The following is a 13815-nucleotide window of genomic DNA, read 5'->3' on the forward strand; positions in this document are numbered from 1 at the left end:
TCTGGTTTTATTTTAATCTGTAAAATCAATTTTGTACCAAAAATGAATTTAAATGAATTAAAAAAAAAAAAATATATATATATATATATATATATATATATATATATATATATATATATATATATATATATATATATATATATATATATATATATATATATATATATATATATATATATAATATAAATAAATATATATATTTATTTATATATAATATATATATATATATATATATATATATATATATATATATATTTATATATATATAATATAAATATGTGTGTGTGTGTGTGTGTGTGTGTGTATATGTATATATATATGTGTATATATGTATTTATTTTTTTCTTTTAAAATCAGGAATGATTTTTTTAATTACTACGACACTTACAATCCCGTCTCTAATTACATTTTAAGTATTAATAACAGAAAATGATTAGTTACAGAACTGGGGCTGTGGGAAAAACCCAGAGGACCTTGTGCACACAATCACGTATAAATCACTTTATTTTGTGAACCTCACCCACCGACACGGGTTAAGGATGAGCAGTTTTCTTAAGAACTGATGAGTTCCAGTGCATGGTGGGAAGGAGAACGTGTTCAAATGACTCCAGGAGAAAAGGTCATCAAAACAGCGTTTCATTCTCGTTCGGTTCACACAGAATAATAGAGTCTATAGCATGTTTGCAGCATTCCTTCAGCAGGAAGGAAGGAAGCACAGCTCAGGACGACTTCCTGTCTGATTGTTTGCTGCTTTGGAACCAAACAAACGGCAGTTCGTCACCACGGAAACAGAAGAAACACTTCCTGTGCCGCAGAGAGATCCGCTCGTCCACTACCGAGGGTCCCTAGATAGGTAAACAATTCTTTTTATCGCTTCATGTGCTAAAATACGTACCAAAAATGCAACGAAAAATGCTATTAAAATATAAAAATGCTACAGAATTCAAAAGAGTCGTATCTGACTGACTTATTAAATATATTTGCAGTGTTTAAAACGTATTTAAAGATTACTGGAGGAAGAGTTAGTATTATGGGTTATGGAGTTAAAATCATCTTCACGCTTCTCCGGATGTTCGCTGATGGACCGGAGCGCTGGGATGTGTTTATCTGACGCTCACTGCGACGGCACCCATTCACTTCCATTACTGAGACATCTCCCCAGATCCGATGAAGACACTCCTAAACTCCTTTAGCTTCCAAAGTTTTCTTTACAGTTCAGCGACACGAAAACCTGTAAACAGATTCCAGAACGTCTGAAGATCCTCAGAAACAAGCTTCAAACATTAAAACCCGAAAGGATCGAACACTCACTGCTTATTTAGCGATGCACAAATGTTACGGTGCATGTAAATATATAATATAGGCATAAAAAAATAGTTTATGAAGTTAATGTTTCAGTCTAAATCAGAACTGAAATTATTCTTGAGCCATTTCTGAGTGAAAAGTGAATAATGCAATAATAAATAAAGTATTTATACATCTTGATGTGTGTTGTGTTGTATTATATTAATGCAATATTTTGTCATTAATGCACATAATGCATCTAAACCAATTTACAAATAAAACATATGGCTGGAGGTTTCGAGAAATATTGTTTCTACCATCATTTCTTTCGGTGAAAAATGCAAGCAAAATTAAATAAGTAAAATAATAATATATAAATAAATAAAAGAATAATAAGTAAAAGAATAATATATAAATAAAATAAATAGGTAAAATAATAATATATAAAATAAAATATAATATAAATATATATTATATATATGTATATATAAATAAATAATAAGTAAAAGAATAATATATAAATAAAATAAATAGGTAAAAGAATAATATATAAATAAATAAAAGAATAAGTAAAAGAATAATATATAAATAAAATAAATAGGTAAAAGAATAATATATAAAATAAAATATAAATATATATGTATATATATATATATATATATATAAAAAATGTCAAACGATAATTTATAAAATAAGTAAAATAATAATATATAAATAAAAGAATAAGTAAAAGAATAATATAATAAAATAAAAAATCATATATATTTATATATAATATATATTTATATATATAAATAAAATAATATGTAAAATGATAATATATACATAAAATAAGTAAAATAATAATAATATATAAATAAATATAATAATAATAAATTAATAAGTAAAATAATATATAATAAAATAAATAAGTAAAATAATAAGTAACACATTAATATAAAAATAAAATAATAGTGTATAAATTAATAAGTAAAATAACAACTATATATAATATATGGAATTAATTACAACTATTTAAGTGTTTCTGTGTCTTGGGAAGATTTATTGCAATGTATATTTTTTTATTAAATTTATTTAGTTTTTCATTACAGCGGGAGAAATGTGTTAAATTATGAAAAGAATGTCACAGTACAGAGTATTTATGTAAATGAGCTGATTTTCTTTCACGTAAAATACTTTTGATTTCAGAACCGAGCCGAACGTCTTCACGAGATTCATCACAGAGATTAAAGAAATGCCGACAGGTTTAGAAGAATTCAGCCGAAGCTAAAGACGTTCGTTCTCCAAACATATAAAACAACTTTACAGAAGAAGTCAGCTTCAGCGTCAAGACATGACCGAAGAGTCTACTAAAGAAACCATTAGAAATGAGTTGAGATGAAAAGAAGAAGAAGGTTCTGCTGGTGGAGGGAAACGCTGACCGATCTTTCCTCGTAATCCACTGCAGAACCAAAAGCACTTTTTAACGAGAAATGTTTTAAAATGTTTATGATTAAACATCAAACAGGCCAAGTCAGAAAAATCCTCTCCCTTTCATTTCTATTCTTCACTCATTTTGTGTCATTTTTTTAGTTTTACTTCTTTAGGAGTTTGGGGGCCTTTTTTAAGCTTTAATTTGTGAAATTATCGCCGGAAAAATCGTCCAACCCCTTCGATCATCTTCAGAACTCAAACCAAGACATTCCCGATGACCTCTGACCCCCGAAGACGATCCAGAAACAGGACTCGACTCAACGAAAACAAACCAAAAAAATAACGATTTACTCAACCGTCCTTCTCCAGAGTCACGTCTCCCGCCATTTAACAACGCGTTTGACGTGACCAGCGTCGAGTTCGAGGAAAAGAACGGTCGAGCGAACCACGTGACCTTTCTACGAAAAAAAAAAAAATAGTCGCGAAAACTTTTTTTTTGCGGTCTCTGGATCAGTTGGGTCTGACATCAGGGACGTCCGATGTTTGCGATCAATTAACGATTTTTTTGATTTCGTGGTGACCCTCGCTCCTCCAACATCAAGAAGATGCAAATCACGTAGTGCTGGATATATATATAGATTTTTATTATTTCTTCAGCATAACAAATATGTCAAAATAATAAAACAAAGCATTAATTTAGTGAGAGAAAAAAAGAGGCTTGGTGTGACTTGTGCGGGGGTCGGTACCGGGACCGCGATAGAAACGGGTTAAGAGGGGGCTGGATTAGATCAGAAACACTGGTTTTCTTCGCTCAAGTCACACTCGTTCCCGGCTTCTCCTCCAGGAACGGCCAGGAACGACTCGAGCGCTCCTTCGAGGACAGTTTCTTCACGGAACGCGACCGGATCGTTCTCGTTCTCCCGATACATTCGTTAAACGCGATGGCACGGAGGTAAACAAACAAGCTGCCATTTTTTTTTTTTGACTGACGAACCGGGTCTTCGGACACACACACACACACACACACACACACACACACACAAACAAAAAAAACCCTTTATCTTTTTCTGCGAAAACGCTTCTGAAAGCAATACTTGACGGGCTTAACAGGAGGACTACAGAAAGAAAAGTCGGGTTACACGTCGACGGAATCAAAGACAGAGAATCAAACCGAACTTTACAGACAGAAGCCAGAGTTACTGGTTAATTGCTTCTAGTTTCGGCGCGTCTTGGCCGCCTCGCGTTAGGACTTGTAATTAGACGTGAGCCAGGTGAGCCCTTCGTAGAGTCCGTCGCCCGTCGTCGCGCAGGACGGCTGCACGTACCAGTTCCGGTCTCTGATCCGGGTCAGACCCAGCTTCTCCTGGATCTCGTGCGGCTTCATGGCGTCCGGCAGGTCCTGCTTGTTGGCGAAGATCAAGATGATCGCGTCGCGCATCTCGCGGTCGTTGATGATGCGGTGCAGCTCCTGTCGCGCCTCGTCGATCCGGTCGCGGTCCGCGCAGTCCACCACGAAGATCAAGCCCTGGGTTCCGGTGTAGTAGTGCCGCCAGAGAGGACGGATCTTATCCTGGCCGCCGACGTCCCACACGTTGAACTTGACGTTCTTGTACGTCACGGTCTCCACGTTGAACCCCACCGTCGGGATGGTGGTGACCGACTGTCCCAGTTTGAGTTTGTAAAGGATCGTCGTCTTCCCCGCCGCGTCAAGCCCGAGCATCAATATCCTCATCTCCTTGTTGCCGAAGATCTTCGAAAGCATCTTCCCCATCTTGTTGGCCGGGCATATATTATCGCGTTTGTTTCGCGGGAAGAGGAGAGCGCGCGGTTTGGGGGGCTTTCTCGGCTATGCCTCAGAAAAAAACCCCAAAACAAAACAAAAAAAAAAACACTTCAACTTTTTAGCCTTTAGCACCACCCTCCAAATCTGGAAAAAGGGGTCCTAGTGTAGTACGCGTTGAGATCCGTGACAGGCCTTTCTGGTTTCCTCAGACTTCCTTCTCGTGTACCGGCTGTCGGGTCGCCTTTTTTTCGCGCTCATTCCCTTCAGATCGTTCGTTCGGTCAAACGTCAGTCATTCATCCTTCGCTTCCCCTCTTCCGTCCCTGAAACACAAGAGAAAGCGGATGAGAAAAGGGAGGGGTGTCAAACACAACTTTACTCTCGTAGTTTCGTGCCGCTCGTGCTGGGCGCGCGACCGCGTACGAGAGCGCCGCCGGTTTACCTCACGTAACGGCCCCCCTCTCGCGCGCCCCGGCTCGGTTCGGTCCCTTCTGTTCCTCTCCGGTCGCTCTTTCGGTCCCGGTCGCGCCGCTGTCGGTGTTACCGGAAAAGGTGCGGAGCTGCTTCGGCCGCCACTTCCTCTCTTTCTTGCTCAGGCGCACTGCGCCATTTGGCTTTCGAGCTCCCGGATCCTACTACGGCGAAGGCTCTGTCGTTAATATTCATGACGCGTGCGTTTGCCATTGGACGAACGGCGGCTGCGTCGGCGGGGGCGTGGTTAATATCCAACAGACCAGCCCTTCGATACGTCGACTGTGACTAATGTTCGCGTGATAAAATAATAAAAGTAACTTTATATTGCACAAATTTTCTCTGAAATATTTGATTTCCTCACATATAGTTAAATAAAAAAATCCACAATAGTATTTTCATGACTTTCAAAAAAACCCAAAAAAGATTGTTTTTTAGCAATTTTGTATTTTGAGGTAAAGGTTATATAAGACATAGTATGGTGCTTTAAATTATAAATAAATGTTAAAAATTTCATATAAAACATTTGAAGACTTACAATACTGGTGACCCAAAAGAGTGCAATTTTTCTATTCTGTTTTGCTTTTATTTATTGTATAAAAAGCACAGTGCTCACATTTTGCTCTTTTGTTTTTATTTAATTAGTCGCTTTGACTGGTGTCTAAATGTCTAAATTATTTTTTTTGCTATTCACTAGTCCTTTGTTCTCTACCAAAAGAATTGTGGAAATGATACATGATTCCAGCAACAGATGCATGAGCTTATTAATATTTATGAGATATCCTTCGCCATAGTAGGCGTCGTAATACGAGTCAAGCGCGATCTGAATGAAATGGGCGCCATTGAGAATCGGAAGAACAGATTTGTGGTGTTTTTTAGAGGCTGTTTTGTTTAAAACACCGCTCAGGTCTGATACGAGCCGTGCTCCGAAACGTTTTTAATGCTCGCCCTCGTCCGCTCCGGGAGTTTTTGCGTCTCAGTGGCATCATGTGACGTCGAAGGGGCGTGGCCCGTGACGTCACGTCTAGTTCAAAAAATGCCTCGTTTGAATAAAACGCCACACGGACCTGTAAACACACGCATATTTGCATTCTTCCCCCCAGAAGAGCTGACTTGCACATGTTTCTTTTCATTTGTTATTTTAGCTTTTAGCTACACGAACCCTGTACTCGAAAGGACAATATTACATTCACAAAACCCAAAAGAAATACCCGAAATGCGTTTCCAAATTAGCCTCTTGAACATGAAGTCAAGGTTGTACGATTCATTTCTGATAAATAGCTTTATTGGCTTCAAATGTGTGCATTTGATATATTTTGTTTACTAATTAAAATTGGTTTAATAAACAAAAAAAGTGAAGCTTCTGTTCATTTAGCCTTCCTGTAACTACTAACTATACAAAAAAATCATAATAAATAATCCAGAGAAGAGCTAAACGTTTTATGTTTTAGTTATGTATTAATTTGAATTTAGACACACTTCATGTTGCCTGTTTATATCGCGCCATAATTATATTACGTGAATGCTATTTTTATAGTAATAAAATACTGTAACTTATGGAAAATTGTTTCTGCTATGGGTTAAAAACACTTTTCACCTCACAATTAATTTATTAATATAATATTAATATTAATATATTAATAAATTAATATTTTTCTCTCACGGTTTTTAAATTACTTTTATCTGAGTTTCTGTCAATTCAAAAAAAAAAAAAATTCCCAACACAGATAATAATAATAATAATAAAGTTACTTTTTATGTTACAATTTTCCCATATTTGTGGGTTTCGTAGAGTTTCAGCATCTCGTAAATGTGAGTTAATTTATTGCATCGCTGATTTAGCATCTTGTGAAAGGAATTAACAAAATTGTGAGACATAAACCCACTCTAAAATAGAGTTCTGGGAAAGCGCTTTTTTTATCCGCCATTTTGGAAGGATCCCGCTGCCTCTCGCTACTGAAGGCAAGATTTAGATTTTAATTTTCTGTCGTTATTGTGCAAAACGTCACTATAGTTTTTCATTCATGCTGCATGGAGAATTGCAAAAGTAACTCCGACCATCAGAGTATTTAGTGTCTATATATATATAAAAAGCTATTTTTTTACCCCAATTTTCTCGCAATCCTTTTTTAACTATATGCTAACATAACGTTTTTTTGAAATAAATATTAAAAAGCATTTCATTTAGGCATGCACGATTTTCGCGGGCCGCGTTACGCCCCCTGTCGGCAACCAGGGAATGACGTCACTAGTGTTGTGAGTTTCGTCGCGCAGTGCGCATGCGCAACGCGTCCGTGTCCTTCTCTCGTCGCGAGACGCCACGGGTGTTGAGTGCGTTACAGCGCGGCCGTCTGACCACATGTTCTCGAGCGCCTAAAACTTCGAAGAAGTTGTGAAAATAACCGCCGTTTAAACCCAGTTTCATGGAAGACTCTGGTGAGTGTCTTTCCCGCCGCAGATTTCCCGCGTTCGTTTCTAGAAAACTCTGAGGTAAACGAGCGGCGTCGGTTTGTTAGCGGTTTAGCTAGCGCGCGAAGAGACCAGGCCAAAGCCAGAGCGCTTCGTAGCTTAATTACGCGTTGTGGCGCTTTTAAAACTAATTCGCCTCTGAAATGCCGCCGAACGCGTTTTAAAGCGTGTTTTGAGTGTTTCCATCAAACTAACTTCGACGAAACATCGTGTGTCGTTCGACCAGGAAACGCGATACCGACGTGTAATATAACCGTCATCAAGCCCTGCGTTGTTTTTTTTCGTTCGTGTGTGTTTTCCACGGGCGTTTTTGACGCGTTTAGAAACGTTTAGTTCGGAGTTTGCAGGTTTCGCAGAAGATCGACCGATTTCGTAGAAGATTAACGAACATGCAAATGAGGCGCGCGTCTAGCATAACTAGCATTTCGTAAGATCTTAACGTTAAATGAGCAGAAAGCCTGGAAGGTATAAAGTCTGGGCGTTTAAATGTTGCAAAAAATGTATAAACATTCTCAAATTAAGAGGTTTACTGGACAAAATAAACACTTACGTCGGTCATTGCTACAAAATGTAAAAAAAGCTAGTGTTTGGTCGAGTTAATTTATTTCCTGAGTAGGTGTGGTGTTTTAATCAAATCACTTAAATGGTAACGTTTTCTGAAACTGATTCAATTATCTTCTATTTTGCCAAGTAATTTTTTTTTTTTTTTTAAAAAGGAAGTGATGGGGATAGTTTTTATGCTTTGAAATGTTGCTGTCACATCTCATTAGCAGGGTTTCCATTCATAAAGGTGAATTTAGCTTAACCACAAAATTGTACGGTCGCTTAAAACATTGACAAATAAACACGGTTTCATCCAACGAGTCGAAGAGGACAAAATCGTCACTTCCTTTATAAACCGGATCGCTAAATATCACTGAGAAGGGGCTGAATATAATTACGTTCTTATGATAAATTGCCAGACAAACAGTAAATGCATGATTGACTTGAATCGTTTAGTCTGGTTGTATCTCATTCGCTAAAAAACATTTTATTTTGAAATTGTGTATTTCTCGTTCAATACGCACGTAGCTCCTGTGCTCTCTAAACGATCGTGTCGTGTTTGATGTGTTCAGGTGAGCCCATGACCGGGATGTTGGACACGAATGCCCCTGATAACGGGGACGCTCCTGCTATGGAGGCCACGGGGCCCGAGTATGGCACAGACCCGGCCGAGACCGACTGGGCCCCGGCTCCCCCGCAAGAGCCGCCCGCTCCTCCGGAAGCCCCCGAGTACGAGCAGAGCCAGCAGCCGCCCGCTCTAGAACAGTACCAGCTGTACTCTGTGGAGCACCTGAAATCCGCAGCGGAGAGCATCGACCACACAGCCAGTCCCCCGGACCCCGGGGCCGAGGGCCTCGCGCAGCAGACGGAGTCGAACGGCCAGCAGGACGAGGCCAAGCCGGCCGCGGCGGAGGACTCCGAGAGCCCTTCCAACATGGAGCTGGAAGACGCTCCCAAAGAAGCGGCCGAAGCGATGGAACCGGCCTCCGACGCAGACGCGGCCGTCGCGCAAGAACCAGCGCTTCCTGCGGATTACGAGCGGCTCTTCAAAGTAGTGGAGGATAACCCCGAAGACTTCAACGGCTGGGTCTACCTTCTGCAGTATGTTGAGCAGGAGGTGAGCGTTTGTCCAGTTAGAACTCGCTTGATTCGTTTCTATTCTTCTTCCGTTGTTTTAAATGGTTTTTGGCTGCAGAAAGCACTGTACGTAACCATTTGTTGCGATAAAAAAGCGCACAGGATTAGTGTCTAACCCTTATTTTATTTTCTGAGTTAATTATAACGAAGCAATATCCCAAAATGCACACACAGGTGGATAGAAACCTAGCTATTGGCTTATGAGCTTTTCTTTTGTTTCAGAACCACTTGGTGGCTTCGAGGAAGGCGTTCGATGCCTTCTTCCTGCACTACCCCTACTGTTACGGCTACTGGAAGAAGTATGCAGACATTGAGAAGAAACACGGCTACATACACATGGCCGACGAGGTGAGTCTGAACGACTTCTGGACCAAACCCGTGAGAATAATCTGTTTGTGTGATCAGGAAGTCACTGATGAGCACTGTCTGTTACGTCACCAAAACCATTTCAGATCGGCAAAACTTGGGTTTTTGGTTTTGGGTTTTTTATTTTATTGAGTTTATTTTATTTTAAAGCTAGCAAAGATGATTGAAGTGGGATTGAAGTGAGTCCTTTTAACAGAAATGCTTTAATAAAGGCAACTCGAGAATCGTACATTTTTTTAAAAGCATAAAACATCTTTAATTGTCTCCAAAAATGGCTTTTATTATTTATTTTTGTGGTGACATCTGGCATGTTTTACTTAAAGTAATTATAGTTACTAGTTTTTTTTCACAAATAATTACTTTTATAGTCATGTTACTCGGTTACTAATTCACAGGGAAAGCAGCTATTGTTTAACGCTCCCGGTATTGAATGTGAAAATAATGAAATGAACACTACATAGAAATTTAACATCACTCCACACTTCATCTATTCACACTTAGCGTCAGTCATTCAAACATTATAATTTGAAATTATTATAAATTAGCATTATGTGATGATAGAATATTAATAAAGTTAGAATGCATATTTATCATGTTGACTGAACTTATAAAAGCAGTATAAAACACACTATGTATTAATGAGCTGCTGGGTTCATGAATATTCATCATGCAATCTGAATCTGGGACACTAATTGGTGAGCGCCAGCCAATGAGATTGTCTTGTGTGCGTTAGCTCCGCCCACTACCAGAGGTGGGTGTATGTATAACGCCGTTATCCCGTCGCTGGTTTTATTGAAAAGCGTCACAAGTGGATGTGAATCTCTGTTCCTCGCAGGTTTACCGCCGAGGTCTCCAGGCTATTCCTCTCAGCGTCGACCTGTGGCTGCATTATATCACTTTCCTGCGAGAAAACCAAGATACCAGCGACGGAGAGGCCGAAAATCGCATCAGAGCGTGAGTGGGGCTTTCAGTGACCTCAAAACTCTTTTTGCATGTCCTAAAAGTCCTTAACTTATTGAAATGCCACATACTTGGGTTAAATGAGTTGCCTGTGTTCTTTCAGGTCCTACGAGCACGCCGTTCTGGCCTGTGGCACAGATTTCCGCTCGGACCGTCTGTGGGAAGCTTACATCACGTGGGAGACGGAGCAGGGCAAGCTGGCCAACGTCACGGCCGTCTACGACCGCATCCTCTGCATTCCCACCCAGCTGTACTCCCAGCATTTCCAGAAGTGAGCCCACCTCATTCAGTTTAGAGCAGCACAACCTGATTATTTTCTTCACTTTATTTAGGAAAAACAGTGAATTACCACTTAAACTATTTTCAAATGTAACTTTTTTTAAATCTAAAACGTTATTGTTCAGGTTCCATTGAAGTTAGTTCACTGCATTGGCTAACGTGAAATTATTAATCTTTTTAATTAAAACTTTTAATAATGAATTATAAAATCAAAAGTTCCTAACATTAACAATACATGGTTGTTTTTATTAATCAAGGACAACAGAATATTAACTGCTCCAACAGTTAACTGTGGCACATTTGTTAATATTAACCTGCTTTAAAGTTAACTAAAAGCACCTTGTTGTAAAATGTTACCTGTTGTTTATTTGAACAGTTTTTTTACCCTTTAATCTTTACAATACATGTAATATAGTCTCTTTAGTCAAACATCTTTTAAAGACATTTAACCTGTTTTGCAAAAAGACACATTTAATCTCCAAAAATGTTTCTCTTGCTTGTCTTTGTCTTGTTTTCTAGAGTACATATTCAAAGTTTTTAAAAAAATATCTGCCAGTCAAGAAAAATAATCTTTCTTAGCCTTTGAATTAAGATAATTTTTCTTACCCCATTGGCACATATTTTAGTTTTTTTAAGCAATAACTAACAAACAAGTAAATGCATCTTAATTCAAAAGTGTTTAATGATGATATTGGAAAACAAGATGAAAAATGCATAAGGTAATTATTATTTATTATTTAGTTTGACTAAAGCACATTGGAATTGAAACTGGGAATGGATGAGAATCGTAATCAATAAAATGCAAACGATGGAGCAAACCCAGGGCCCTGTTTCATAAAATAAGTTACAAAATTTATTTTGGGTAGTCTAACCTGTTGATTTGGATCAAAATAACTGAAATAAGCCCGGCTGATGTCAGTAACGTTCCTTATAATCATGATCGCTCTTTCTTTAGGTTCAAAGAACACGTCCAGAGCAACAACCCCAAGCACTTCCTGTCTGAGGAGGAGTTTGTGCAGCTCAGAGTGGAGCTAGCTAACGCTAACAAGCCTAGCGGAGACGACGCGCCGGGCGAAGAGCTTCCGCCGGGGACGGACGACCTGCCGGATCCTGCCAAGGTAAGAGCGCCGTCTTTCTCCCCCGGGCTTCTAAACATGGCAGAGGTAGGCAAGGGCGTCTGATCCTGGACACGTGTGCAGGTTTGAAGAGGTGTCTTTCCGTTAGCAGCCAACGAAAACCTGAGGGTCCAGGTTGGCATCCAATCAGGGACTTGGGCTAAAAGTGGGACGGGCTCGTGACGAAATGCAACCGTCCCAGCACCGGCCAGAGCTGATTCACTGGGTGTGCAAACCGTACTGTTTCTGTCAGACTCATGGTGACGTAGACCTTTTGCGTAGCTGGACATCAGACGAGATAAAATGTTTGCGCCATCTTCGGTGCGACGCTCAGGACGCTGTGTTTTGCCCTCCAGAGAGTGACGGAGATCGAGAACATGAGGCATAAGGTGATTGAGACGCGCCAGGAGGTGTTTAACCACAACGAGCATGAAGTCAGCAAGCGCTGGGCCTTCGAGGAAGGGGTGAGTGTTCCCCGAAGGACTCCTTGCGTCCCTAATCAGGGCTAGTGATGGGATCGAGCCTTTATTTCATCGGCTGCTTCCCTCAGGAGTCTTCAGTGCTGTTTGATCACATGTGTAACATTTTAAAGTCGTCATAATCTTGAACGAGCTCCATGTCTAGTCTTTATGCTCCGAGTATGGTTTCACTAGAACGTAAATCATCCATATTATTCCATGCTGATAAGAGTATTAAAAACTTATTAAAAACCAGTCATAAGGGTCTATTTATTTTTTTATTGAAATCGTCTAACCAACGTTTCTATTGATATCTGGTTAGTTAGGATCAGACGATGTTTGGCTGGGATACAGCAAAAAAAATTCATATTGAGAATCACCTAGTTGTCCAAATAAAGTACTTAGCAATGCATTTCTAATCAAAAATCAAGTTTTGATATTAACAGTAGGCACTTTATAAAACACCGAACGTGAACGTAATATCCTAATGATTTTTGCCATAGAAGAAAAAGTTTAATTTTGACACGTGCAGTATTTTGTCTGTATATACAAATATACAGATGACTGCTGCTGTACTCCAGAGACACACATGAGCTCAAAGAGTTTTCATGTTTGAAAGGCAATATTTGGCTGAGATGCAACCATTCAGCCTTTTTAATCGCCTTAGTTGTCCAAATTAAGTTCTTAGCAATGCATATTACCAATCAGGTAGAAAATCTTTACTTGATATCCTAATGATTTTTGGCATAAAATAACATTTTTCCCCACACTATACATATTGCTATAAATATACCCGTTCTGCTTATGACCAAGTCATGTATTATTTATCTAATAGTATAGTATATAACCCTGACCCCTGCAGTCTTTTTTTGTGCATGTAAAGATGAAGTCCTGCTAACGGTGTTAACGAACGCCTGACGGTTCCCCTCCGCAGATAAAGCGGCCGTACTTCCACGTCAAAGCCTTGGAGAAGACCCAGCTGAACAACTGGAGGGAGTACCTGGACTTCGAGCTGGAGAACGGCACTCCGGAGCGCGTGGTGGTTCTGTTCGAGCGCTGCCTGATCGCCTGCGCTCTCTACGAGGAGTTCTGGATCAAGGTAGCTAGCCTCTGCTGCCGTCCGCGCCTCATTCCCTCTGTCCACCCCTTTGCTTCCCCATCAACGATATCATCACTTCCACAGTAAAACTTGCTGCACTCTTTGCGTGTAACGTTGATATTTGACTGTATCTGTTATATTAGGGGATGGCCTGCTTGCCACACAAGATTTGACCGCAGCATTTGCCAACTACGTTGCACCTCTCCGTCTCCTTCTACCTTACAGAAACTTATCTTATTGGTTCCATGAAGGTGCTGATGGGTTTAAAACAGAAATTCTCAAAACGATCTTGTCAATGGAAATTCAGCCGTGCGGGGATGTGAAATGAAAGCTCAATTTTTATGTGCTCCTTTCCCTCTTCTGTTATCTCTCTCTCTCTCTCTCTCTCTCTCTCTCTCTCTCTCTCTCTCTCTCTCTCTCTCTCGTCCTGTGAAGTATG

General features: G+C 39.6%; 2 protein-coding genes and 1 long non-coding RNA gene across 4 annotated transcripts in view; 2 read left to right on the plus strand and 1 right to left on the minus strand.

Moving 5' to 3' along the window:
* Positions 1-311: 311 nt before the first annotated feature.
* On the plus strand, positions 312-1482 carry LOC122325287. Its single transcript, XR_006247280.1, has 2 exons — positions 312-853; positions 987-1482. It is a non-coding gene; the product is annotated as an uncharacterized LOC122325287 (long non-coding RNA).
* Positions 1483-3317: 1835 nt separating this feature from the next.
* On the minus strand, positions 3318-5118 carry arf6a (ADP-ribosylation factor 6a). The gene is made up of 2 exons (XM_043220188.1): positions 4922-5118; positions 3318-4802 (listed from the first exon to the last, which is right to left on the minus strand). The coding sequence occupies exon 2, from the start codon at positions 4466-4468 to the stop codon at positions 3941-3943; it is 528 nt and encodes a 175-aa protein (XP_043076123.1). The 5' UTR covers positions 4469-4802; positions 4922-5118; the 3' UTR covers positions 3318-3940.
* Positions 5119-7233: 2115 nt separating this feature from the next.
* prpf39 (PRP39 pre-mRNA processing factor 39 homolog (yeast)) overlaps positions 7234-13815 on the plus strand; it is an 11167-nt gene continuing 4585 nt past the window's right edge. Inside the window, exons 1-9 of one of the 2 annotated variants that reach the window (XM_043219088.1) lie at positions 7234-7386; positions 8535-9079; positions 9322-9447; positions 10301-10419; positions 10529-10696; positions 11660-11822; positions 12176-12283; positions 13212-13376; positions 13812-13815. The exon at positions 13812-13815 is cut by the window's right edge and continues 123 nt beyond it. In XM_043219088.1, the coding sequence (XP_043075023.1) occupies positions 7374-7386; positions 8535-9079; positions 9322-9447; positions 10301-10419; positions 10529-10696; positions 11660-11822; positions 12176-12283; positions 13212-13376; positions 13812-13815 (1411 nt within the window). In that variant the 5' untranslated portion in view covers positions 7234-7373. The remainder of the gene's footprint in view (positions 7387-8534; positions 9080-9321; positions 9448-10300; positions 10420-10528; positions 10697-11659; positions 11823-12175; positions 12284-13211; positions 13377-13811) is intronic. The other variant, XM_043219089.1, reaches the window with a different exon arrangement.

Source organism: Puntigrus tetrazona, chromosome 20 (genome assembly GCF_018831695.1).
Source record: "Puntigrus tetrazona isolate hp1 chromosome 20, ASM1883169v1, whole genome shotgun sequence".
Classification (NCBI taxonomy): Eukaryota; Metazoa; Chordata; class Actinopteri; order Cypriniformes; family Cyprinidae; genus Puntigrus; species Puntigrus tetrazona.